The sequence below is a fragment of the Nerophis lumbriciformis genome, linkage group LG19 (genome assembly GCF_033978685.3).
Source record: "Nerophis lumbriciformis linkage group LG19, RoL_Nlum_v2.1, whole genome shotgun sequence".
NCBI lineage: Eukaryota > Metazoa > Chordata > Actinopteri > Syngnathiformes > Syngnathidae > Nerophis > Nerophis lumbriciformis.
Genome location: NC_084566.2, coordinates 21,713,190 through 21,739,124, shown reverse-complemented (window position 1 = coordinate 21,739,124; position 25,935 = coordinate 21,713,190). Strand labels below are relative to the sequence as shown.

Below are 25,935 nucleotides of genomic sequence, written 5' to 3'. Positions count from 1 at the left end.
CAATTATTCTAACTCATGTTTGACTGCAATAGTATTGCAACACTACCAGCTTCTCGTCTCCCTCCTCACACCAGCATCACACCATCTCTTATCTATTATTACCTTCAATCGATGTCGATTTATTTTTGATCATTTAAAAATATATATGTTTCTAATTTGTTGTGCAATTTATTGTAATTATTTTGCTCATTTGTGTGCATTTCAAAACATATTTAACATTATTATGCAGAGCTGAATAAATATTTTAGAATATATCATTGCAGTGCAAGAAGAAGTCATACTTCAATACATTTATAATATTTTATAGTTTTGAATACATTTATTCATTATTGCACAACAGAAGCAGGAACATTTAAGTTTTTTGGTTCTTCCTGCTCCTTTTCGGATAGACACCATGTTTCTTTTTCAATTGGATTGTAATATTAGTATTGTTTTTTTTAAGGTACTGTAATGGAAATGCTTACTTTTTTGGATTGTGTTGAAGATGGTTTGTTGTATTCAAATTCATAATAAATTGGTTAACGGTCCGTGTACCTTCCCTTCCGTTCATTCTATTTCAAATTCTTAAATGCAAATCAAAAAACACATTTCGGACCATTTTTTCAATTTTCATTTCTGAAAGAATAGTTGGACAACTATTTAATGACACCTTTTTTAAAACGACAATAGGACGCCTGCTGTACAAAGATAATAAATAAATGATAAATGGGTTGTACTTGTATAGCGCTTTTCTACCTTCAAGGTACTCAAAGCGCTTTGACACTACTTCCACATTTACCCATTCACACACACATTCACACACTGATGGAGGGAGCTGCCATGCAAAGCGCTAACCAGCACCCATCAGGAGCAAGGGTGAAGTGTCTTGCTCAGGACACAACGGACATGACGAGGTTAGCATTTTGCTAAAAACATGCTAAACACAAAGGAAAAGCTAAAATACTGCTTCCGGTTCAATTTGTCATCATACGGATAACCACGCATTTTTGCACTTTAGATTAATTTTTTTTCCCGATTTTTGTGTATATCTGTTAAAATGTAAATCCATAAAAGGAAAACAGCACAAAATTTCATTTTATGGCAATATTTTCATGAAAATCAACCTTTTTTTGTCATATATAATAAAAATCGAAAAACGGCCCTAATTTTATTTTTTTATTTGCGTTTCAGAATTGGAAATAAAATAAACGGAAGGTACACAGACGTATTTACGGTTTTCAATTTTCGATTTTTGTTTATTTTTTCGGATTGTATCCTGATAAAGAATTAATAAAACAAATAAGGATGTATCTTAATTTTTTAAATCTAAATAGCAGATACAATCATGTAGATACAGAACAGGTTAAAAAAAAAAGTATTACATATTGAGAGGGACATTCGGTAGAAAAATGGATGGATGATGGATGGATGGCAAATTTAAAATACATTTTTCAAAAATATATATATACTTTTTTTCCACAGGGTAATAAAATTAACTGTATACCCCAGGGGTCCGCGTTCAGAGCAACTTTCTTGTCCGAACACAAGTTTCCCCAACGATTTCGCCATTTTTTCCCATTGCGCACTAATTGACTGAAAGAGCACGCACTTGACATCACGTTATCGATGGGAAAATGCATTTTTAGACAATATGATTTGCCTGAGCGGCTAGGAGACCCCAAGAGTAACAAGCGGTAGAAAATGGATTGACTAATGGGCGAGAAAGGACAGATTAAAAATAAAAATAAAAAAAATTAAAAAATCAACTTGGGACTTCCCGCAGGCCAGGTTTTTGACGCTGTTTGGTGACCACTGGTATACACAGATAGATCAAATTAAAATTAAAATACAATACAAAAACATGTATGCGCTATATTAGATGAAATAACAAAAAATACATATTGATTATTTGATCATATTAATAATGACAATATATGACAATAAACATAGGTTTATTTACATGTTTTATTTTATTTCTCTGTGTATAAAAAAGCTTTAACGTATTACTTTAATATTGAAAATGATAATAAACAAGCACTTTTCTAACCTTCAAAATACAGCTCGAGGGTTTTATTCTTGTGTTTTTCAAGCACTGGTGCTAACAACGATGCGCTCGCTAATTTGATGCAAGCGATCTTGCTCTAATGGGATGCGGTTTGATTTAATGTGGGGATTTTATTATCTGGCTATGCTGCCGAGCCTGTTTGTGGAGTGCTGACAATTTAGTGGAGGGGTGCTCAAATTTAATAAAATCTTTTTTTTCTTTTTTTTTTTTGAAAAAAAAAAAAAAAAAAAGGACAGCAAGCGCCTCCAAACCCAACATGAAAGAGATTTCTAATAAAGAAAAAAACGAGAGAAGAGTGAAAAAGGAGCAGAGGGGCAAAACGAGGTCAGGTGATTATTAGACACATTTACATATGTTTATGCACAGACAGGTATGGTCTGCAGGGGGCTCTGAGGGGGGTTGGGAATGATGGGAACTCAAGTGGAGTGGACACCATGACAGCTGCACTCTGGGAAGCCATCCAGAGGAAATCCATCCAAGATGTTGGTAACCATTTTACGGCATCGGCATGAACATCTGCGGAGCATTACTTGCTATTATTAATACACACATAAGAGACGACGTGCGTTTTGAAGGCGCTAAATGTAATGATTATAACATGCCAGACGCGAAAAGGACTCTGTCTTCCCAGCATGCCGTTCCTACTTGGGAATCTGTCCCGTAAAACAGCTTTCCGTATGTTAGAACCCCACCGAGTCACTTCATGATCCTCACATAATTATGGCTAATGGCGCTCGCCGGGCGCACTTTCACCTATAGAGGCAGCACTGAGCCAAAGTTTACATACAGAAAACATGGGTGGTTTTACTTTTCGTACGCTATATTGCCAAAAGTATTTGGCCACCCATCCAAATGATCAGAATCAGGTGTCCTAATCACTTGGCCCGGCCACAGGTGTATAAAATCAAGCACTTAGGCATGGAGACTGTTTCTACAAACATTTGTGAAAGAATGGGCCGCTCTCAGGAAGTTAATGATTTCCAGCGTGGAACTGTCATAGGATGCCACCTGTGCAACAAATCCAGTCGTGAAATTTCCTTGCTACTAAATATTCCAAAGTCAACTGTCGGCTTTATTATAAGAAAATGGAAGCGTTTGGGAACAACAGCAACTCAGCCACAAAGTGGTAGGCCACGTAAACGGACATAGAGGGGTCAGTGGATGCTGAAGCGCATAGTGCAAAGAGGTCGCCAACTTTCTGCACAGTCAGTTTCTACAGAACTCCAAACTTCATGTAACCTTCCAATTAGCTCACATACAGTACGCAGAAAGCTTCATGGCATGGGTTGCCATGGCCGAGCAGCTGTATCTAAGCCATACATCAAGTCCAATGCAAAGCGTCGTATGCAGTGGTGTAAAGCACGCTTTTCCATCTTGCAATCTGATTGGACGAGTCTGGGTTTGGAGGTTGCCAGGAGAACGGTACATTTCGGACTGCATTGTGCCGAGTGTGAAATTTGGTGGAGGAGGAATTATAGTGTGGGGTTGTTTTTCAGGAGTTGGGCTTGGCCCCTTAGTTCCAGTGAAAGGAACTTTGAATGCTCCAGGATACCAAAACATTTTAGAAAATTCCATGCTCCCAACCTTGTGGGAACAGTTTGGAGCGGGCCCCTTCCTCTTCCAACATGACTGTGCATCAGTGCACAAAGCAAGGTCCATAAAGACATGGATGACAGAATCTGGTGTGGATGAACTTGACTGGCCTGCACAGAGTCCTGACCTGAACCCGATAGAACACCTTTGGGATGTATTAGAACGGTGACTGAGAGCCAGGCCTTCTCGACCAACATCAGTGTGTGACCTCACCAATGCGCTGTTGGAAGAATGTTCGAAAATCCCTATAAACACACTCCGTAACTTTGTGGACAGCCTTCCCAGAAGAGTTGAAGCTGTAAAAGCTGCAAAAGGTGGACCCACATCATCTTGCTCATAAACACTTTATAACAGGACTGTCTGTCAATGGAGCTGGTCGTTTGAAATCCGTACAGTAGATGGATTCGTAAATCAGCATCTTAATACACCTCACACGCTTTTGGGCTGCCTGTGAATAAGAAGACGTAGCAGGAGGTATCAATGTTGCCCACTTAGCAACTTAGTTGCCACATTTGGCAAATATCCCCAAGTAACGAAATTAGCAATTTGTTTGGTCTTATTGGACACTTTTGGACACTAATATAAAAGCTTGTATCGCTCTTCTCAATGAGCAGCAGGTTCTCTAAAACACAATCAGGCGGGTCAGTCATGTTTGGGACATAAACAAACAGAAAAGAAGCAACAGAATAAAAATTATTAGTATTTCTAGATATATTTGTTTTCCGTTTTATGTTTTTTGCTCAATGTTTGTCACCACAAATATAAAATACGTGCACCTGCATTATGGACGATTTTGCAAGATAGATTGCAGTTATATGGGAAACACTGTCCAAAAGGGGGCATTTGAGGGTATCACTGCTACCATACTGAAGCAGAATAAGTCTAATGTTAAAATAATATCCAAACAGCTGACATTCATCCATGAAAATATGCAAAAGCTGCTGATGGTGTGTTTGATGGAAAAGCAGTTGAAAGGAGATACTGTAAAAGGTAAATTCTGTACATTATCATTACATTACTTCATACAACTACTGTAGTTGTTAGTAGTATATTCTATTGTGTTGTTTTATATGATATTTCTTATCTAAAAGTTTTTTTTTGTCATGGTACATGGTACAATTGTGCTGTTGTGGGGGGAGACAAGCATCAAGTCATTTCAGTGGGAGATGTTGATTTAAGATGCAATGTTTCGATTTTGCAAATAAGACTGCACCGCCACAAATAGATTGCAGTTCTGTGGGAAACACTGAGTAGTGTCCAAAAAAAGGGTCATTTTCAACCTACATCTTGGCTTTTATTGACCCTCGGCATATTGTAAAAATAAAAATATTAATAATGAGATATGTCACAAATATGCCAAGTCAGCCATACTACCAAGCTACCATGTGGATGTTTGTTATGATAGTTTGCCATATATTCACCTTCATTAGATTGTTTTTAGCATCCCTAATATACAAAATTTACATCCATCCATCCATCCATTTTCTACCGCTTATTCCCTTTGGGGTCGCGGGGGGCGCTAGAGCCTATCTCAGCTACAATCGGGCGGAAGGCGGGGTACACCCTGGACAAGTTGCCACCTCATCGCAGGGCCAACACAGATAGACAGACAACATTCACACTCACATCCACACACTAGGGCCAATTTAGTGTTGCCAATCAACTTATCCCCAGGTGCATGTCTTTGGAGGTGGGAGGAAGCCGGAGTACCCGGAGGGAACCCACGCAGTCACGGGGAGGACATGCAAACTCCACACAGAAAGATCCCGAGCCCGGGATTGAACCCAAGACTACTCAGGACCTTCGTATTGTGAGGCAGATGCACTAACCCCTCTTCCACCGTATCGTTGTGTGGCGCTCGCTGGAAAAATTTTGAACACCATTCGGCAAATGAGCGTCATCATTTCTCACAGAAATGGCGGGCTGCATACTATGTGAGCATAATAAAAATGAGCGCCAGAATAACAAGGACGACTTTGACTGTGAATGCTTGATTATATGAAGCCCGAGATGTCTGCAGACTTATTGAATTTTGAATGCTGAAATGTAAGGTCTTTAAAAAAAAAAAAAGATTAATTGCCTCTGTCTGTGCTTCTATTGTCTTCCAGCAAACGTACAATATAGTATATATAATAGCATATACTATATATAAGAACATACATAAACACTGCATTAACCTTACATGTTACTATGGATTTTCTCCTCACAGACTTTCATCACACTGCTGCTTTATTCTATTCTCTTTTATCATCAAATGTGGGAGAATATCTGAGGGCTATGACTGTGCCCGCACTGCATCAGACGCTTGTTTTCTCTCCTTTGATTGCCTTTTTTTCCCTCTTCTTCTTGGGCTGTGTGGAATTAGGTCACCACCACAGACACTGACACAAGTAAACATCAACTTAGTTGAAATGGAGGAGGGTCTGAATAAAATATAAGTGTTGCAACACGTTCTCTGACCAAAGATCAGTGGCATAAATGATTAGCAAAGGCAGCTCTATAAATGACGGTGCTGCTTTTTGGTAGGGAAACTGAAGTCGGCATCTGTTTGCTTGTAAAATGACACCAACACTATGTGTCCGATCATACACTGTAAAAAATGACCGTAAAAACTATGACAAGCATTTGTTGAACAGCAACAGTAAAAGACCGTCAAATCAAAAATAGTTTATCACAGGAGTAAATGCAGTGGATTCTTGTAAACCAAGAAGCAGTAGTATTATAACTATGGTGAAAATACGTAGAAAACACGTTACTTTACTGTGAAAATAATGAAAAATTGTACAATGCATTTGCAAATACTGTAATGTCACAAGCATGCAAATACTCTAAAACAGGGGTGTCAAACTCATTTAAGATCGGGGGCCACATGGAGAAAAATCTACTCCCAAGTGGGCCGGACTGGTAAAATCACGGCACGATAACTTAAAAATAAAGACAACTTCAGATTGTTTTCTTTGTTTAAAATTAGAACAAGCACATTCCGAAATTGTACAAATCATGATGTTTTTTTTTTGTTTTTTTTTTACACTTACATGTTGCGGTTAATAGTATTCTAACTTTATTTGTCGTTATTTATATTTTGTGAATAAATTATGTGATAATGTTCATCATTGGTGTTCATTTTCAATCAATCAAGAAAAAAAATGATATCACATCAAATTACAGTATGTTATTTATGTAGTTTGATCATTTTCCTCGACTGATGTACTAACATCATGTGGTTTATTTTGTACATATGTAGCATCATCTACAAAGATACAAAAAATTGCTATTCCGACATCTAGTGGACACATTTAAAACAGCTGTTTCTTCCATTGAAAATTTCAGGTTAATTTTTATACTTAGCAAACTCATCCCGCGTGCCGGATAAAAATTAAAAATTAAAAAATTAATTTGTCATCATGTCTTTCATAATGATTGTGACCCTTAGGCAAAATCCAAAAAAAGTGCAGTACCTCTTTAACCTCAGTTTGTGTTTTTTTTTTTTACTTTTGTAGCTTGTTTTGAATACTTTGTATTGTTCAGAAAATGGTAACTTTTAGTCAGAAACAGACTGTAATTGCTGAGACATGGATGAAATATATTCTGCTTCTTCCTACTCCTTCTCAGACGTGGTGCAATTTGCACATATAAGCGTGTGTTGTTCCTTAATGGACCTTGTTAAGCATGACCGAAACCAACACAACCACGATCATTACCGCAATCAACAATAATGGCTGCCTCAGTGTGAGCACTCACAACGCTTGAATGTTCCTGACGGCGACGCGGGTAGCATCACTAAACCAGCCTTCCCGCCAATGTTCCTTTCGCGCCACAATAACAAGCCGTTAGCGCTAGCACATTATTCCGCCGGCTAGCGTCAGGGCTCTAGCTGGGAACAAAGGTTGGGATTTGCTTTTATCTCGCAAAATTCCAACGTCACTTGGTGTGATACGCCGAGGATGAAACGCTGACACATGTAAGAACAATAAAAAATGCTCTTTCGTGTGTCAAGGCTACAATGTCGCGTAGCAGCAAATTGCAAAGAAAAAAATTTAAGAAATATAGCTGTAATTCTAAGGGGTGGAAAAATAGTACAACTGTAATACTGTTTTTATTATTTCATACTAATTGTTGCGTTATTCTATTGCAAGATCATTTTTATACAGAAGTTGTATTGCACTATGGCTATACTGACAATATAGATACATTTATTTAATTTGGAACATTACAAGAATATCATGCAGAAAGACGTTTTTTTTTTTTTAGCAATACATTACACGCTCATTGTTTTGGATTTACTCACTAAAATATAAATACGATTATTTTACTTTTTCTATCTTTTTATTTATATTTACAATTACTACTTTAATATTATGATTTTTTGGTTGAAATTCATATGTTGTATGCTGTATTATTATTACCATATTATAGCATATTAAAATTGTGACAAAATCTTTGCAACAATGTTTTTTTTCCTAGTAAAGTCTTGTTTTAAAGTATTTTCAAATGTTTACAATACAGCATTATGAATTCTTTGTGTAAAATAACTAACATTGCATCCATCCATTTTCTACTGCTTGTCCCTCTCAGGGTCGCGGGGGGGTGCTGGAGGCTATTCCAGCTGCACTCCAGCGGAAGGCAGGGTACAAGTCGCCACCTCATCGCAGGGCCAACACAAGAAAAATATTTATTTTCTTCTTCTAAAAGTTTCTGGGTGTTTTTGGTTTAGTATTTTCTCGTCGTAAAAGTATGTTTTGATGTCATGATTTTTTTTGCACTTTTTTCCTATTATTTTTTACTTAATTTATTTCATTTTTGTAAAAAGAAGTGAATATTAAATAGAATACTGGTTGTTATATAACTAATAAAATTGATTATTATTCAAATAGAATAGAACATATTCATGTTGAATTTCAATTTTTTTAATTTTCTGGTTTAAAAAAAAAATGTATCTTGTGTTTTTTTGTGCTTTTTCCTATTAATTTTGACGTAATTTATAATTTGTTTTGTAAAAAAAAAAAAAGTGAATATCGATAAAAATAATTAAGATTATTATATACTGTAAATAATTAAATGCATGTATGTACATATAAAATAAAATTAATTCATGTACAATTTGTCCGTGCGTGACTGCTCGCTGACTGCTCGCTGTTTCGAAAAAGCTAAGTATCGTTCTATTTGTGTGCTTTTAAATTGTTCTGCAGCTTTCTTTATTACTTTCTCAACATATTTAGTAGTACTATTTAACTTGCAAATCACCCGATCTCTGTCTCTCCACCCCTCCCGCAGCTAGCTAGCAGCTAGCTGCTAAGCTAACGAAGCTAGCGCGGAGAAAGGCGTCGCCGGGCGCCGGTCAGAAGGAGTCTACTCCTGCACACCGTGACCAGGACTTCTCGGAAGACAGCAGGAACTTCACTCGGTGACAGAAAACACCGTGAGTATGGCTTCCTGCGCGTCTTGCACCTTACTCACGGAGAGGCTGGCTCTGCTAGAGGGCCGTGTCCGCCAGTTAGAGCAGAGTAATCTCGTAACTTTAGATGTTGCGGACACATCTGCTAGCGTTAGCTGTAGCGAGCTAACTAGCCCAGCCTGTAGTAGTCCTAAGCGGCCTACAAGCTACGGTGTACCGGTTGAGACGCATAATAGATTTAGCTCTTTAGCTAGTCCTACACCCCAGTCTACCGGGCACCACACCTTAGTCATAGGGGACTCCATCACCCGAAACATAAAGCTTAGCAAACCAGCCACAATTAAGTGCATCCCGGGGGCCCGAGCACCTGACATTGAGGCTAATCTTAGGGAGCTAACTCGCAACAGGCCTAGTAAACACGTACGACAGGCTAATCGCACCACTAGTTATGCGAATATAGTTGTACACGTTGGCTCCAATGACACTAGAATGAGACAGTCAGAGATTACAAAGAGAAACATAGCCAGGACTTGTGATCTCGCTAGAAAGATGTCCAGGCATCGAGTAATTGTCTCTGGCCCCCTGCCTGCGAGAGGCAATGATGAGAGATATAGCAGATTAGTCTCGCTTAACAAGTGGCTGGCTAGCTTCTGTACACAACAGGGACTAACGTTTATTGATAATTGGCCCTCTTTCTGGGGCAAACCAGGCTTGCTGATGAGGGACGGCCTTCACCCTAACCAGGAAGGCGCCATCATCCTGTCTAAGAATATAGACTACTGTTTAAGTCACATTTGACTAACTACACTAGAGCAAGCCCGGTCACAGGCAATTACAGAGCCTGCTAGTCCGGGTGAGGAGTCAGTTAAGCTAGAACTAGCCAGCGCCAGGCTGGATAATTCCTGTACGCATAGCAATTTTCTTAGAATAACACACAACTCACATAATGTGTTTTCTGTTGTGAATGTGTCCGGGGTAGATATGCATTCTACTGAGGTGGCAAATCATGATGCGTTCAGTCGATCGCAGCATCAAGCAAACAATCTGAAAATTCCCGTCGTATCAATTCCTAGATATGGTCGAAACTATTTAAAGTGCACTACGTATAATAAACGCAACATTATTAATATTTCTACTACGGATAATTTAAACAAAAACTCGTCAAAACAGCCCAATACTTATAATATGGGCTTTTTAAACATAAGATCATTGTCTCCCAAAACGTTATTAGTTAATGAGGTCATTAGAGACAACAATCTTAACGTCATTGGTCTTAGCGAAACCTGGCTCAAACCAGACGAATTTTTTGCGCTAAATGAGGCATCTCCTCCTAACTATACGAATGCGCATATTGCCCGTCCCCTTAAAAGGGGTGGGGGGGTCGCACTAATATACAATGAAAACTTTAACCTTACCCCTAACCTAAATAATAAATACAAATCGTTTGAGGTGCTTACTATGAGGTCTGTCGCACCGCTGCCTCTCGATATGGCTGTTATCTACCGCCCCCCAGGGCCCTACTCGGACTTTATTAATGAATTCTCAGAGTTCGTTGCTGATCTAGTGACGTACGCAGAAAATATAATCATAATGGGGGACTTTAATATCCATATGAATACCCCATCGGACCCTCAGTGCGTGGCGCTCCAGACTATAATTGATAGCTGTGGTCTTACACAAATAATAAATGAACCTACGCATCGCAACGGCAATACGATAGATCTAGTGCTGGTCAGGGGTGTCACCACCTCCAAAGTTATGGTACTCCCGTATACTAAAGTAATGTCCGATCATTACCTTATAAAATTCGAAGTTCTGACTCATTGTCAACAAACTAATAATAATAATAACTGCTATAGCAGCCGCAACATTAATGCCGCCACAACGATGACTCTTGCTGACCTACTGCCTTCGGTAATGGCACCATTCCCAAATTATGTCGGCTCTATTGATAACCTCACTAACAACTTTGACAATGCCCTGCGCAAAACCATTGATAGTATAGCACCGCTAAAACAAAAAAGGGCCCCTAAAAGGCGCACCCCATGGTTTACAGAGGAAACCAGAGCTCATAAATTATCATGTAGAAAGTTGGAACGCAAATGGCGCGCGACCAAGCTTGAGGTTTTCCATCAAGCATGGAGTGATAGTTTAATATCGTATAAACGCATGCTTACCTTAGCTAAAGCTAAATATTACTCAAATCTCATCCGCCTCAACAAAAACGACCCTAAATTTTTGTTTAGTACAGTAGCATCGCTAACCCAACAAGGGACTCCTCCCAATAGCTCCACCCACTCGGCAGATGACTTTATGAATTTCTTTAATAAGAAAATTGAACTCATTAGAAAGGAGATTAAAGACAACGCATCCCAGCTACAACTGGGTTCTATGAACACAGATACAACTGTATCTACGACGGATACTGCAATACAAAATAGTCTCTCTCTTTTTGATGAAATAACATTAGAGGAACTATTACAGCGTGTAAGTGGGATAAAACAAACAACATGTTTACTTGACCCACTTCCTGGGAAACTTATCAAGGAGCTTTTTGTATTATTAGGTCCATCAGTGCTAAATATTATAAACTTATCACTTTCCTCTGGCACTGTTCCCCTAGCATTCAAGAAAGCGGTTATTCATCCTCTGCTCAAAAGACCTAACCTTGATCCTGACCTCATGGTAAACTACCGACCGGTGTCCCACCTTCCCTTTATTTCGAAAATCCTCGAAAAAATTGTCGCACAGCAGCTAAATGAACACTTAGTGTCTAACAATCTCTGTGAACCTTTTCAATCCGGTTTCAGGGCAAATCACTCTACGGAGACAGCCCTCGCAAAAATGACTAATGATCTACTGCTAACGATGGATTCTGATGCGTCATCTATGTTGCTGCTTCTTGATCTTAGCGCTGCTTTCGATACCGTCGATCATAATATTTTATTAGAGCGTATCAAAACACGTATTGGTATGTCAGACTTAGCTTTGTCGTGGTTTAACTCTTATCTTACTGACAGGATGCAATGCGTCACCCATAATAATGTGACCTCGGACTATGTTAAGGTAACGTGCGGAGTTCCTCAGGGTTCGGTTCTTGGCCCTGCACTCTTTAGTATTTACATGCTGCCGCTAGGCGACATCATACGCAAATACGGTGTTAGCTTTCATTGTTATGCTGATGACACCCAACTCTACATGCCCCTAAAGCTGACCAACACGCCGGATTGTAGTCAGCTGGAGGCGTGTCTTAATGAAATTAAACAATGGATGTCCGCTAACTTCTTGCAACTCAACACCAAGAAAACAGAAATGCTGATTATCGGTCCTGCTAAACACCGACATTTATTTAATAATACCACCTTAACATTTGACAACCAAACAATTACACAAGGCGAATCAGTAAAGAATCTGGGTATTATCTTCGACCCAACTCTCTCGTTTGAGTCACACATTAAGAGTGTTACTAAAACGGCCTTCTTTCATCTCCGTAATATCGCTAAAATTCGTTCTATTTTATCCACTAGCGACGCTGAGATCATTATTCATGCGTTCGTTACGTCTCGTCTCGACTATTGTAACGTATTATTTTCGGGGCTCCCTATGTCTAGCATTAAAAAATTACAGTTGGTACAAAATGCGGCTGCTAGACTTTTGACAAGAACAAGAAAGTTTGATCATATTACGCCTATACTGGCTCACCTGCACTGGCTTCCTGTGCACTTAAGATGTGACTTTAAGGTTTTACTACTTACGTATAAAATACTGCACGGTCTAGCTCCGTCCTATCTTGTCGATTGCATTGTACCATATGTCCCGGCAAGAAATCTGCGTTCAAAGAACTCCGGCTTATTAGTGATTCCCAGAGCCCAAAAAAAGTCTGCGGGCTATAGAGCGTTTTCTATTCGGGCTCCAGTACTATGGAATGCCCTCCCGGTAACAATTAGAGATGCTACCTCAGTAGAAGCATTTAAGTCCCATCTTAAAACTCATTTGTATACTGTAGCCTTTAAATAGCCCCCCTGTTAGACCAGTTGATCTGCCGTTTCTTTTCTTTTCTCCTCTGCTCCCCTTTTCCTTGAGGGGCTGGGGTGCACAGGTCCGGTGGCCATGGATGAAGTGCTGGCTGTCCAGAGTCGGGACCCGGGGTGGACCGCTCGCCTGTGCATCGGCAGGGAACATCTCTGCGCTGCTGACCCGTCTCCGCTCGGGATGGTGTCCTGCTGGCCCCACTATGGACTGGACTCTTACTATTATGTTGGATCCACTATGGACTGGACTCTCACAATATTATGTCAGACCCACTCGACATCCATTGCTTTCGGTCTCCCCTAGAGGGGGGGGGTTACCCACATATGCGGTCCTCTCCAAGGTTTCTCATAGTCATTCACATCGACGTCCCACTGGGGTGAGTTTTTCCTTGCCCGTATGTGGGCTTTGTACCGAGGATGTCGTTGTGGCTTGTGCAGCCCTTTGAGACACTTGTGATTTAGGGCTATATAAATAAAGATTGATTGATTGATTGATTGAATTCTAATTTAATTTATAAGAAACTAAGATTATATTTAAGAAATTTTTAGGGTGCTTATTTTTTGGCCATTGTGTTTATATTATTTTCTAGTTGCAGAATACAGACTTGAATCCAGTAATTCCTCCACTTTTTTCTGGGAATTTTGACTTTTTTTTTTACTACTCTGTAAAAAAAACAAGAACAACAAAAAAACAACCATAGTTGATTGTATAACTCATAGACGATATTTACATGCATAAAGACTTTAAATGAGTGATAGAAGTAATTAATTGTAATTTTCCCTAAACACAAATGCAAATGAGTGCAGGCAGATAGCGGCGGGAGAGAGGATGCGCACCTGGAGAGTGAAAGGCCGGTGGAGAAGGCGTGTTGCAGACCACAGTTTCTGCCAGCAGGTTGTTATAAGGGTTAGTGTCGTGGGTACGAAGGAGAGGATTAGTTAGGAGGTAGTTGCCAGTCATGCCTAAAGAAATAACAGCAAGAAGAAAAGAGAAGGAAACATATCAGTAAGGACAATGGAGGAAATGGAGGCGGACCTACTATACGGCCTGTCAAAGCCACCATAAAGACATTGGCCTGTACGAGATATTATCCAAAATAAACAGTCAAACAATATTAGCACGGCAAGAGTTGATCCGGCAACGTCATCAGCCGCAGTGTTTATGTCAGACAAATTCATCCAAACAAAATCATCCTCTGCAGACGCTAGACAAAACACGTAGACCGCCATGAATAACACGGCATCCTTATCATCCTCCGGCTGCTTGTCTAAATCTTCAAGAATGAAACCACTCATCTCGCCCGCTTGGATTTGAGTTCTGCTGTGCTGGTTGGCATTGCAAAAAGCAAAAAAATGAAAAAAAGAAAAAGCTTTAGATTTCTAATTAGGTCCAAGTCTGCACAGGCACAGCAGGGAGTCAGAGCTTCACTGCGCCGGAATCCATCCCAAAACATGCTGTGACCTCCGCCTGACTCCCTCATCCCCTCCCTGCTTTATCCTGACAAGCTTTGCACGCTGAGGTGGCGGCCATTTCAACTGGCGTTTGATAAAAAAATATCAGTCCTCATTTCAGTCTGATGATGCTGTTGGAGAGACTGGACTTTGACACGCAAGGTGGCATTTACTGCTATTTCTGATGGCTACCGGTAATAAGCGACATTACAAAGTCTGAAGCCTTTCCTCCAACCTTGGAGCCACCGCAGCAAGCCGCCTCCATTCAAGTGCTGGGTGATGAATATCGAGCTCCGTCACAAAAAGAATGGTATATGGGTCTCGTCTGGCGAGGCTTGCTTACCCTGGTTGAGCGTGGAGGTGCTGTTTATGTCTCCTGAGATGAAGGACGATTCCGACTGCTTCCTCACCGTGTCGTTCCACATCCGCCTGATGCGACTCTGGATGCAAAGAGAAGGAGATTAACAGCGTGACTGTTAGCTATTACAGCCGAGGCTATTGATCCAAACACTAGCAAAACACATAAGAAGATAATATTTGCACTCGTAACCAAGGAGGATCGAAGGTTCTCTTTTTACAGTCGATACAATGAGAGCGTTCTCCCACAGGAAAATTCCCAGAAGAACTCTTTAAATGGATGAAGAATTATGAAGTCTTAAGGGCCATGTAAATACCATTTGTCTTTTGAGGACTGGTGTGTTAAAACACTGTTCAGTTATGAATTGGATGGCAGGGTTATGCAAAAACAAGCAGAAGTAGGAGGAAAAACATTTTGGATAAGGGGATCTTGTGAATCTATATTATCATTTTCTAAACAATAATAACAATAATATTTAATCGGTCATTGTTGTTGATTTTAGTTTGTTGTCCTCGCGCATGCCTGTAGTGTTCCTTATCAGTTATTTATTGAGCTAAACTGAGGCATTAATAGGCTGTTTCTTTCAAATCCAATACACATAAAACTAAATAATACACAGTTCTCTTTGACCACACGGCAATTTATTGTAAGTACAGTGGCACCTTGGTTTTTCTACGCCCCGCTTTTATATATTTTTGCCAAAATCGTGCCTCTGTTTTCATACACCGTCTGTTTGTCTGCATATCATTCTGCAGAACCAAGTGCCCAAAGAAAGAATCCCACGCGTAGGTGACTCAGCCTCTGTGAGATTATTTATGTTGAGTACGTTAGCAAAACATTCCACTATGGTGCTAAAGAAAGTTGCAAATGTCAGTACTTTGATAAAGAAGATGAGAAACACAAGTGAATGACATCAAAGGTGATGTTTGTGTCGTCCATTCTCATCAGCAACAATAAATGTAACAGTGATGTTAAATGTTCATTTACACATTTTAATGCATCATTTATTTGTATTCACATTGTTTTTTGCAGTAAAACTATAATTATTGGCTATAAATGTGTTTTGTGTTCATATTTTTTAATGTCTGGAACAGATAAACAGGATTTACAGTCATGGTCAAAAGTTTACATACACTTGTGAAGGACATAATGTCATGGCTGTCTTGAGTTTCCAATAATTTCAACAACTCTTATTTTGTGTGATAGAGTGATTGGAGCCCATACTTGTTGGTCACAAAAAACATTCATGAAGTTTGGTTCTTTTATGAATTTATTATGGGTCTACTGAAAATGTGACCAAAACTGCCGGGTCAAAAGTATACATACAGCAACATACATATCAATTTTGGTGATGGAGAAAAGTTACAATCAAATGAAATTACAACAAATGTTGTAATTGAGGTAAAAATTTAATTTTGTATTACTCTTTGATTTTAATTAATTTATTCATGTTTATTTTTATTATGTTGTTTTTAATTCACTTTATTTTTCCTTCCTGTAAATTTTATGCATCTGTAGATTACTTCGAATTAGCGTACAAATAGTGCTCTATAAATAAACTTGCCTTGCCAAATTGCGGAGACAGCATTAATACCGCTGATCAGTTTATTATAAACAACAGTACAGCAAGTGTAACACACATAAGTTTCGCGCCGGAATTTTTTTTTTAAAGCACATACAAAAAACCTGACCACTTGTGAACGCTTGAAAAAAGCCGATTTAAATACATAAAAATGACAAAAATTGTAGCCTATTTACACATCCTATTTTATGCTGCCCTTTTTTTTTTTTTTTTGCTGCAGCTGTTACATATACTGTGATATTGTACATGGTAAATGGGATTTGTTATATATTGTATATATTATATAAAAATATAATATAATATAATAACATAATACATCAGTATATACTATATACTGTATATATGTATGTATGTAAATATTACATATATGTTATATTTTATATTGCTACTATGGTACATTTTTAGTCTACTTAATACCTGCATTATCCTTTCCATCCTTTGAAATTGAGCTACTGTGTGGAACAATTTCCCTTGTGGATCAATAAAGTTTGTCTAAGTCTAAGCTGAAATTCTGTGACTTAACTATACAGCTTTACATTTTATCCCTCTTCTTTGTGCCTCTATTTTAACACAATGCTCATTTTGGGGTTTGATAGGGCCTCATTTCTGCAGGATGGTTCACTCCTTTTCAGTGAGCCCCTTTGTTGGGGTGGGTGGAGCTAGACACACTGCTGTCCACTGATTGGTTGACAGAGAAATATGAGGAAAACAAACTGGTGTGGTATGATTTTACACTATTAACATGGCTTATGCTGTGCACTGGAGTGGAGCACGCAGTAGGATAGTGGAACATCTTTTGAGGTGTCCAAACAATCAGCTCTCTCACTCTTCACACCCGACTGACACATACTGTGTGTGCGCATCTTTAATCTCCTTACTGCTTTGTCTTATTGAACAGTTTCAGTGCTTTGTGCTTTAAGGTCTCTGCCTGAGTCCAGAACTTTGAGTCTGCCAAGTGCCGAGATGAGTGATTCATGTGGCGACGAGCCTCGGCGACACGGCGCCTCCTCGCTGGAGAAACCATCAATCCAATGAGCACCGCAGGGGGGGGCCGTCTATAAAGACTTGTCAAGCTGTGGTGTCTTAATACTACCAGATATTGTTTTTACCTCGCAGAGCTCTACTCGTGAGACCCTAAGCTTTGGAAGCCAGCATGTTGGCATGGTTACGCGTCAGAGTTGCTTGTCGCCAACTGTCACTCACTTGGGTGGCCGACGAGTAGCGCGCCGTGGTTCGAGACGTGGCCGTCTTCACCGAGCTGTGGGGGGCCTCGGGTGGCAGTGCACCGCAGCAGTGAGACTGACGGAAACATTTGCTGTACTCTTTGCGCACCTGCGAAGGAACAAGACCAGGAGCAACGAGGTCAGGGCAGAGCGAGACGAACCAGAAGAGGTGAATGTCCCCAATCTTTCATCAAATGCCACGCGGCTGACAGATCTCGAAATGCCAAGGGGATTTACAACAATATCGTCTTACCTTCTTCTGCAGGAGGCAGTGGAAGATGAAGATGAACATTCCTTGAAGGGTGTTGAAGATGGTGAAGAGGTACGCCATCACAATGGACGACTCGTTGAGGAAGAACAGGCCGAAGGACCACGTCAGGCCCAAAAGACAAAGGAGGGCAAACGCTCCCAACACCCACGACCTGAAGAAGAAGAGAGAATAATTACCATATGGGTCATGGCGGCACAAATACAGAAACAGAACGAGCTTGGGACATTGGCGTACCGTATCAAAAGTGCCTCACCTTTCAGCAAGCAGTTTTATTACAGAATATCTTCTCAAGGGACAATACTATCGGAAGTAAACTTGGATATACTTTAGAATAGGGGTGTCTTGATACAACTGCTCTACTTCCAATACAATACCGATATTGGAGCCTTGAGTATTGGTTGATACCGATATTATCCGAAACAATATAATCGCAAAACATAGTACATAGTTGTATTATTTTGTAGTGTGAAATGTTATAAAAGGCATGATCAAGTGAAATGGTATGCATGAAAAACACTAACCTATTTATCAATTGGAATGGACTTATGTTGTCTTTAAGTTGAAGTGGAGTGGTAATGTTTTTTTGGTGACAACTGGTGACCACAATAATTTATGAAGTTCAGCTCATGATATTAGTAAGTTGAATGATGCGGACACGTTTGTTACTGGATACTTTCTAAAAATTAATTTGCAACTATAATTATTTGTTTATTTTTTATGTTGACAAATGTCGTGTTTTAGATTGCAATATTGTTTAAGTATGTCTAGCTTGTGTGCTTAGCTGTTGTGTAACTGCTAGCTCCTAGTAGCCTACAGCCTACCATGTTTACCTTTTGAAAATGACTTCACTAAAATATAAGAAAAAATAACCTTGTGTGCTTATCGGGGGACATTTTGATGTTACTGTAAACGCGCTGCAGGACTTCTTGTATTGGAGGCCTTTTGTTGTAAATGCAAATATGAGCATCGTTTCTGTAGTATGTCGTCCTTTGTATGAATTTCTATCTAATGTTTACATATTTATGTTTGATTTGATTTGATGTGTGACTTGTTAAGATTATTTTTTCAAATGTATTTAGAAGTAAAATAAAAAGACCATTTATTGGGAAAACGTATACTGGTACATGCAATTATACATAAACATATTTATCATGCAGAAACAATAACATGTACTTTGGACATGTATTAATGTCTAATATTGTTTTAATAAATAACATCGTCAATTAAAAAAATATATAAACATTTACTTGGTTTGACTAAAATAAAAGTGGGTTACAGCCTAAGGAGGACATATAATGAGATTGCATCCTTTTGGACATATAAATGTTATTACAATGTTGGACAATCGGGGTTAATCGAGTTGTGTTTTGCAGTCTGGCTACATTGTGACATGACAGTGAGGTAGACATACTTATTTGGACTAAGTAAAGCTGTCAGCCAGAGGGGGAGGAGCTCTGTATGAGGCCAGCTGAGTTTGAAGAATCACAAGAAAAGGTAGGATAAAAGTATTATTTCCATCTAATCTTGGCATGCGTACAATAACACCGATATGCAGTGACATAAATTATGGTAAAATCAGCTGTTTTTTATGCAAGCGAGTGTGCACGTGTACCTAATGTTGTGACCGGGTTAACCTATATAATGTTTATGAAGTTTATTTTTGACCGTGTCGGGAGAAAAAGTGGTGAGGTTTGTCTTCAACATATACTTTAACAAGGTACATTTTCAAAAGATAAATTATGACACTTTTGGCGAGGGTGGTTTCATTTGCAATCTGGGAACCCTTCCAGAATCGAACATATTTCAGACATATGCAGAAAGTAGATTATAAAAGTGACTGTAGATCAACATTCATGCAGAATTTACAGCAAACTATATCGAATACATTATCTCGACCACAAGGACATGTTTTAAATGTAAATTAAAATCATCATTGGCTCCCTTTAATGATCGTTAGAAAATGCGGGTCCCAGGTTTCGTCCATTTGAGAACTTGATGCTCAACTGGTTTCAGTTGTGTAGGAGACATACTTGTCCACTTTTTAATGTGCAGTAGATAGTAAACAAGCCATACACTGTCTATTCTGAAGTATATCCTATTTACGATATTTAGTATTGTCACTTGAGAAGATATATTGTAATAAAAACTCTTGCTGGAATATGAGTATGTACTCACTTTTGTTGGCTACTGTAAACCCATCCTTACATAAGATATTGTATGACTTGACAACAGTGTGTTTAAGGAAAAAAGAAGAATGAAGCATAAAAGATGATACAAAGTATTGCTCTTTCGGTTTTTATTTGGAGCCCAGAGATTGTGTTTTTCCTTGGTGGCTTCCAGGAAAGGCCTCAAGGAAAGACGATCACTTCACAGTCAATTTCAATGACGACGGCCGGTCGGTCGTTATGGATACACTCAAGGGAAGCGAGAAGACCCTCGAGAGAATTGAGGAACGTTACCAGGAAAAATGAGACTTGGTATCGAGAGAGACGGCGGGTTGAACTCGCCGTTCATTATTAATTGGACTTTTTCAGAATGGGTTTACATCCAAATAACCACAGCGGATGTAACCTTCGATTTAACTTTCGTACACGCTTGGCTGCTTTGAGTTAGAGAGGAATTAATGGAAGTTAATGAGATCTGACAGCACGAGATTAGGAGTCAAATGTGAGGTGCTTTGATTATAAAAATGGTGAAAAATGAAACGCGCAGATAATGATCATCACTTTTGTCAAGCAAGGAGAAAGATGGTGGGCACTTGTCCGTCTACAATATGCGTGCACCAGTGTTGGGAGTAACAAAACTAACATAATCATAGCAATGGTAGTAATATTGGTAATAATACTATAAATATTGGTATTAATATTTGTAGTATTATATTAGTTACAATATCTGTGTGACACACATTACAATGCATTTAACATTGTGGTGACCACAAAACAATGATTTTGGACCCTTTTTGTCAAAAGTTGTAGTAGTATGGTGCCCTCTGTAGTTTGTGGAGTCGAGGGGGATGTTTACATTGTCCTAAATAGAAATATATTAGCATTGTTTTGGTAGAACGACTTCCCTTCTCTTGTATGTATTATTGCATGTATACATGTTTGCACAATCAAGGCTCACAACAAATAGTTTTTAAAGAAAATTTAAGTGGTGTAAGGTAGCGGTTCAAAAGTGAGAGGTGCCAAAAGACTTCAGGGTAGGTGCAGCAGCTTGAGAAATTAAATATATATTTTTTTAGGCCTGCTAAATTTACTTCAGTTATGTTTAAAGGCAAATCTAAAATATTTGTGTTCCCTGTGTTGGGAGAATAAACAGAGTTTTTACTAAAAATAAGGTGTCAATTTGAGAGGAGGCCTTTATTTGTGCAAATGCTTGGTTAGGATACATGTCAGTTAATCGGTTGACTTACATTTGGGGAATAAAAGATCTACAAAACCCAAAACCAGTGAAGTCGGCACATTGTGTAATTCGTATATAAAAACAGAATACAATTATTTGCAAGTCCTTTTCAACTTATATTCAATTGAATAGACTGCAAAGACAAGATATTTAATGTTCGAATTGAGAAACTGGATGTCACATGGCCTTTCCTTTTAACAACACTCAGTAAACGTTTGAGAACTGTGGAGACCATTTTTTGAAGCTTCTCAGGTGGAATTTTTTCCCATTCTTGCTTGATGTATAACCTAAGTTGTTCAACAGTCCGGGGTCTCTGTTGTGGTATTTTAGGCTTCATGTTGCGCCACACATTTTCAATGGGACACAGGTCTGGACTACAGGCAGGCTAGTCTAGTACCCGCACTCTTTTACTATCAAGACACGCTGTTGTAAGATGTGGCTTGGCATTGTCTTGCTGAAATAAGCAGGGGCGTCCATGATAACGTTGGTTGGATGGCAACATATGTTGCTCCAAAACCTGTATGTACCTTTCAGCATTAATGGTGCCTTCACAGATGTGTAAGTTACCGATGCCTTGGGCACGAATACACCCCCATACCATCACAGATTATGGCTTTTGAACTTTGCGCCTACAACAATCTGGATGGTTCCTTTCCTCTTTGTTCCGGAGGACACGACGCCCACAGCTTCCAAAAAACATTTGAAATGTGGACTCGTCAGACCACAGAACACTTTTCCACTTTGCATCAGTCCATCTTAAATGAGCTCGGGCCCAGCGAAGCCGGCGGGGCGTTTCTGGGTGTTGTTGATAATTGGCTTTGGCTTTGCATAGTAGAGTTTTAACTTGCACTTACAGATGTAGCGACACACTGTAGTCACTGACAGTGTTTTTTTAAGTGTTCCTGAGCCCATGTGGTGATATCCTTTACACACTGATGCCGCTTTTTGATGCAGTACCGCCTGAGGCCACTCTGTTTCCCGCCATTTTTCCACTTTTGTTAACATGAGGAAAAAAAGTATAAATGACCACAAAATGTTGTTAAAAAGCGGGGCATTAACCAAAGATTTAATCTTACAAAATAGTCTGTTAACTTAAAATAAAATGCCAATTTAATAGGATGCCTTTATTTTTTTTGCAGGAGTTTTGAAATTATTCTTAGTTTGCAGTGTAACAAAGGCCACAAAATTAGGGTAACACTTTAGTATGGGGAACATATTCACCATTAATGAGTTGCTTATTAACATGCAAATTAGTAACATATTGGCTCTTAATTAGTCATTATTAAGTACTTATTAGTGCCTTATTTTGCATGGCCCTAACCCTAACCGTAACCCTCTAACCCTAACCCCAACCCTAACCCTAACCAAATAACTCTAAATTAAGTCTTTGTTACTTACAATATGTTCCCCTAGTGCCCAAATAAATCTTAATTAAGTCTTTGTTACTTAGAATATGTTCCCCATACTAAAGTGTTACCAAAATTAGCTGCATAAAATACTTTGTTGGAGGAACAGGGGAGGCTTGCTGTGCCATATTTCCAAAACCTCTGCTATAAGTCAGTACAATTCACAGACACTAATATTATAACACTCGTGTGCAGTTGAACCAATTTTCAAAGAAAAACAAGACGACAGCAGTTTGCCATGAAGACATTAAAATAACTGACAGTGTGTAAACTGCCATAAAAATACTACTAAGACCATAAAGTAAAACCTGCGGCTGGAGATAAATACTAAAAGACCAAGAAATACGGTTGAGGCATTATTTTCTTTTTACACCAAAACAACACCTGATCTCCCCCCGGCGTAACCCACCCACTCCCCAGCCCTCCTTACCTGATACCCCCCAGCCTGGAGGAATCGGGTTTCATGGAGGTGGAGTGCTTCACCATCTTGTACATGGTCACCACCAGGAAGATGACATTGACCTGTCAAAACAGACGCATCAGCTTTTAACTCGATGCACTTAGAGCGGCGTCCGATTCCCTCCCGCTCGTTATGTTTCACATGCACACAGCTCTATCGCTATTGACTTTGGCTCGATCGCTTAAACTACTATGGCAGCCTATCTTTACCTGTGCAGAAATTTAAATACCTCAGCAGATCGTTAAGACTCGCGGGGGAGAAAAGGCAACAGTGAGGGTTAACGGAGGTTAATGCGAGCGATCTACCTCACCCGGCGCTCATCTTGGTCATAAGCTGAATAGACCACATTACGCTTTAATCCGCACACCTAGGGTGAACATTGGACCTGTAAAGAAGCATATCTATTATAGCAAGCCGCAAGAAGCGCAAACAAAGACTTTAGACATTTGGTTAGCTGCCATATTTTAGCGGCTAGTAGAACGAGGGATGCACGACAGGGCTTATTGCTACCACAGGGTAACGAAAACATTAACTTCAATTTGAGCTGTTTGCATAACACCTTTGATATGTGAAATGTGATTTCCTTGATAAATTGCCTGATGCAATATGTTATATTGAATTTACAGGAAGTGAAACAAAAAGATCATATAGTCTTCTGGCAGGATTTTCAACAAGAAATTTGAGTGTCGGTCTAGCGTTCTTCCATTTGTGAGGACACTGAGAGATCCTGGCTCTGCGTCTCTGTTCTGTTTGATGTTTTGTTTTCCAAACCAAAGTCATGCCTTGGTGGACATTCAAATGGGCTGTTCCTCAAACTGTTCATATGATGTTTTAACATGTTAATTAAAATAAATAAATAAAACAATTAATTAAATAAGAACATTCCTTAGTTATTAAACAAATTCTCAAAACACGTAACAATAGGGCTCCAAAGGGCACGTGATTTCGCAATGCATTGTGGGTGTCGGGTAGCCATATTTGCTGGACGCAAGTTTTTGCGGTAATGTGAGAAAGAGCAACAAACTGGATTGAAATGGATCGTTCAAAATAAAAAAAAATCGAGAGATCGCACCGAGACAAATTGTACCCTGTTCCAAAGGCACACTGCCTCGAAAAAATATGTTAAAATTAGTGGAATTGATCTATATAAGCATGTCCAATTGACACAGGAGATTTGAGTAAGTTGACGTCATTTCGAAGCCAAACTTACTTATATTTCGTCAACGGAGTCAGGTTTTTTTCAGAATGCAAAGTCTGTTAAGGCTCATTGTCCTCCGTTCAAATTGCGTGGCTTTTATCTCTTATGTGTTTGAGATTGAGTGAGGGTGCCCAGCCTTGTTTCATAAGCAGGTTTCCCCGAAAAAACAAGCCCATTATTACTTTTAAATACTTTGATTACTGTGCTACCGCTCCGAAAATAATACTCATTCATTTTTGTGCTTACCCAAGACTAAAAGTAAACAGACATGTATTTTTTCAAAATACTGTAAATCGTTTGCTGCCTGCGGTTAGCTAGCATTCTTTGATTTAAATTTACCAGTCTGAAAATGCTATGAACACACCAACATGTACAAGGTGATGGCTTTAAAAGTCATGTTTGATCGTCTCACAGCTACTATGCAGGCTATTGGCCGTCTCTTTATTAGCTTCATAACCCGACTTCATAACCTCGGCTTTGCTTTCATGCAGGAAATTAGAAAAATCTGAAGCAATCATGACCACGATTGATGCAGTTAATGATGCCGAACTTTCGCGCCATGTTTTAAACTTGTTTAAGAAAAAAACAAAACCTCAGCACAGAGTCTTGCATTCAGCCATGTAAATAGGGGATTCAGAGTCCAGCAAGGCCCACAATGCAATGCGTTTTCACGTCACACTTTCAAACCCCATAAGATGTAATGTAATGAATTAGCAAGTCTATCCCCTAAATTGTTTAAATGTATCATATTATGCAAAAGTGACTTTTTGGTGTTGTTCTAACAGCAATATGTGTATCTAAAAAAAAAAACAAAGGTCAGTTTTGGAAAATGTTACGTTTTTTAATGGATGTCAGTTGGGCAAAACCTTTCCCTATTGACTTTGAAACATAAAAAACAGGCTTAAACATCTTCAAATGAAGCCTGCAGTTCTGCCAACTATTAGTTACAGAAGGGGAAAGTTTTACATTTGATCATTTTGTTTGTATAAAAAAAATAAACAAAGGACATTAAGTGAACATAGCACTTCTTGGGCCACACACACTGTCGAGGACCGGTGCAGACAGCAACAGCCCATTAGCTTAAAAGCTACAGACACACAAAAACAGCATGTTTATTCAAAGCATTTAAACGGTCTAAATTGCAGCATTTGACCTCTTTTGGGATCTCTAAAATGTAGTTAAAATTGTAAAAAAAAATATTTTTATATTTTTTATTTATGGTAATTGATTAAGAGAAAAAAGCTTTCTCTGCTTGACCAATCTGGAATGTCTTATTCAGGTGAGTCCCCTAAATCCCGTATTCCCATTTGAATGCATCCGGATGTGGAAACAAAGACGAGCGTGCGTGGAAAGCCAAAGACTCCAGGTGAAGGCAAGGATGTGGAGAAACGAGAGGCAAGGACGTCGTATTCTGGATGGTTTGCTCTCTAAGCCGCTGGGGCCGAGTTCCATCAGCATGAGGAGATGCGTTTAGTGACGACACACATTCGATGAGAGAACGAGGCGTAGAAGCTGGGAGG

At 39.2% G+C, this 25,935-nt stretch overlaps 1 protein-coding gene across 7 annotated transcripts in view; it reads right to left on the bottom strand.

The window, feature by feature from the left end:
• The window catches only part of LOC133618712 (adhesion G protein-coupled receptor L2-like), a 230,169-nt gene that overhangs the window by 4,142 nt on the left and 200,092 nt on the right, over nt 1-25,935 (bottom strand). For 4 of the 7 annotated variants that reach the window (XM_061979315.2, XM_061979317.2, XM_061979316.2 and 1 more), the window contains 5 exons: nt 23,188-23,279; nt 17,932-18,100; nt 17,659-17,787; nt 14,859-14,955; nt 13,901-14,026 (listed from right to left, as the gene is read on the bottom strand). In XM_061979315.2, coding sequence (XP_061835299.1) covers nt 13,901-14,026; nt 14,859-14,955; nt 17,659-17,787; nt 17,932-18,100; nt 23,188-23,279 — 613 coding nt within the window. The remainder of the gene's footprint in view (nt 1-13,900; nt 14,027-14,858; nt 14,956-17,658; nt 17,788-17,931; nt 18,101-23,187; nt 23,280-25,935) is intronic. The other 3 variants (XM_061979318.2, XM_061979319.2, XM_061979321.2) reach the window with 1 other exon arrangement.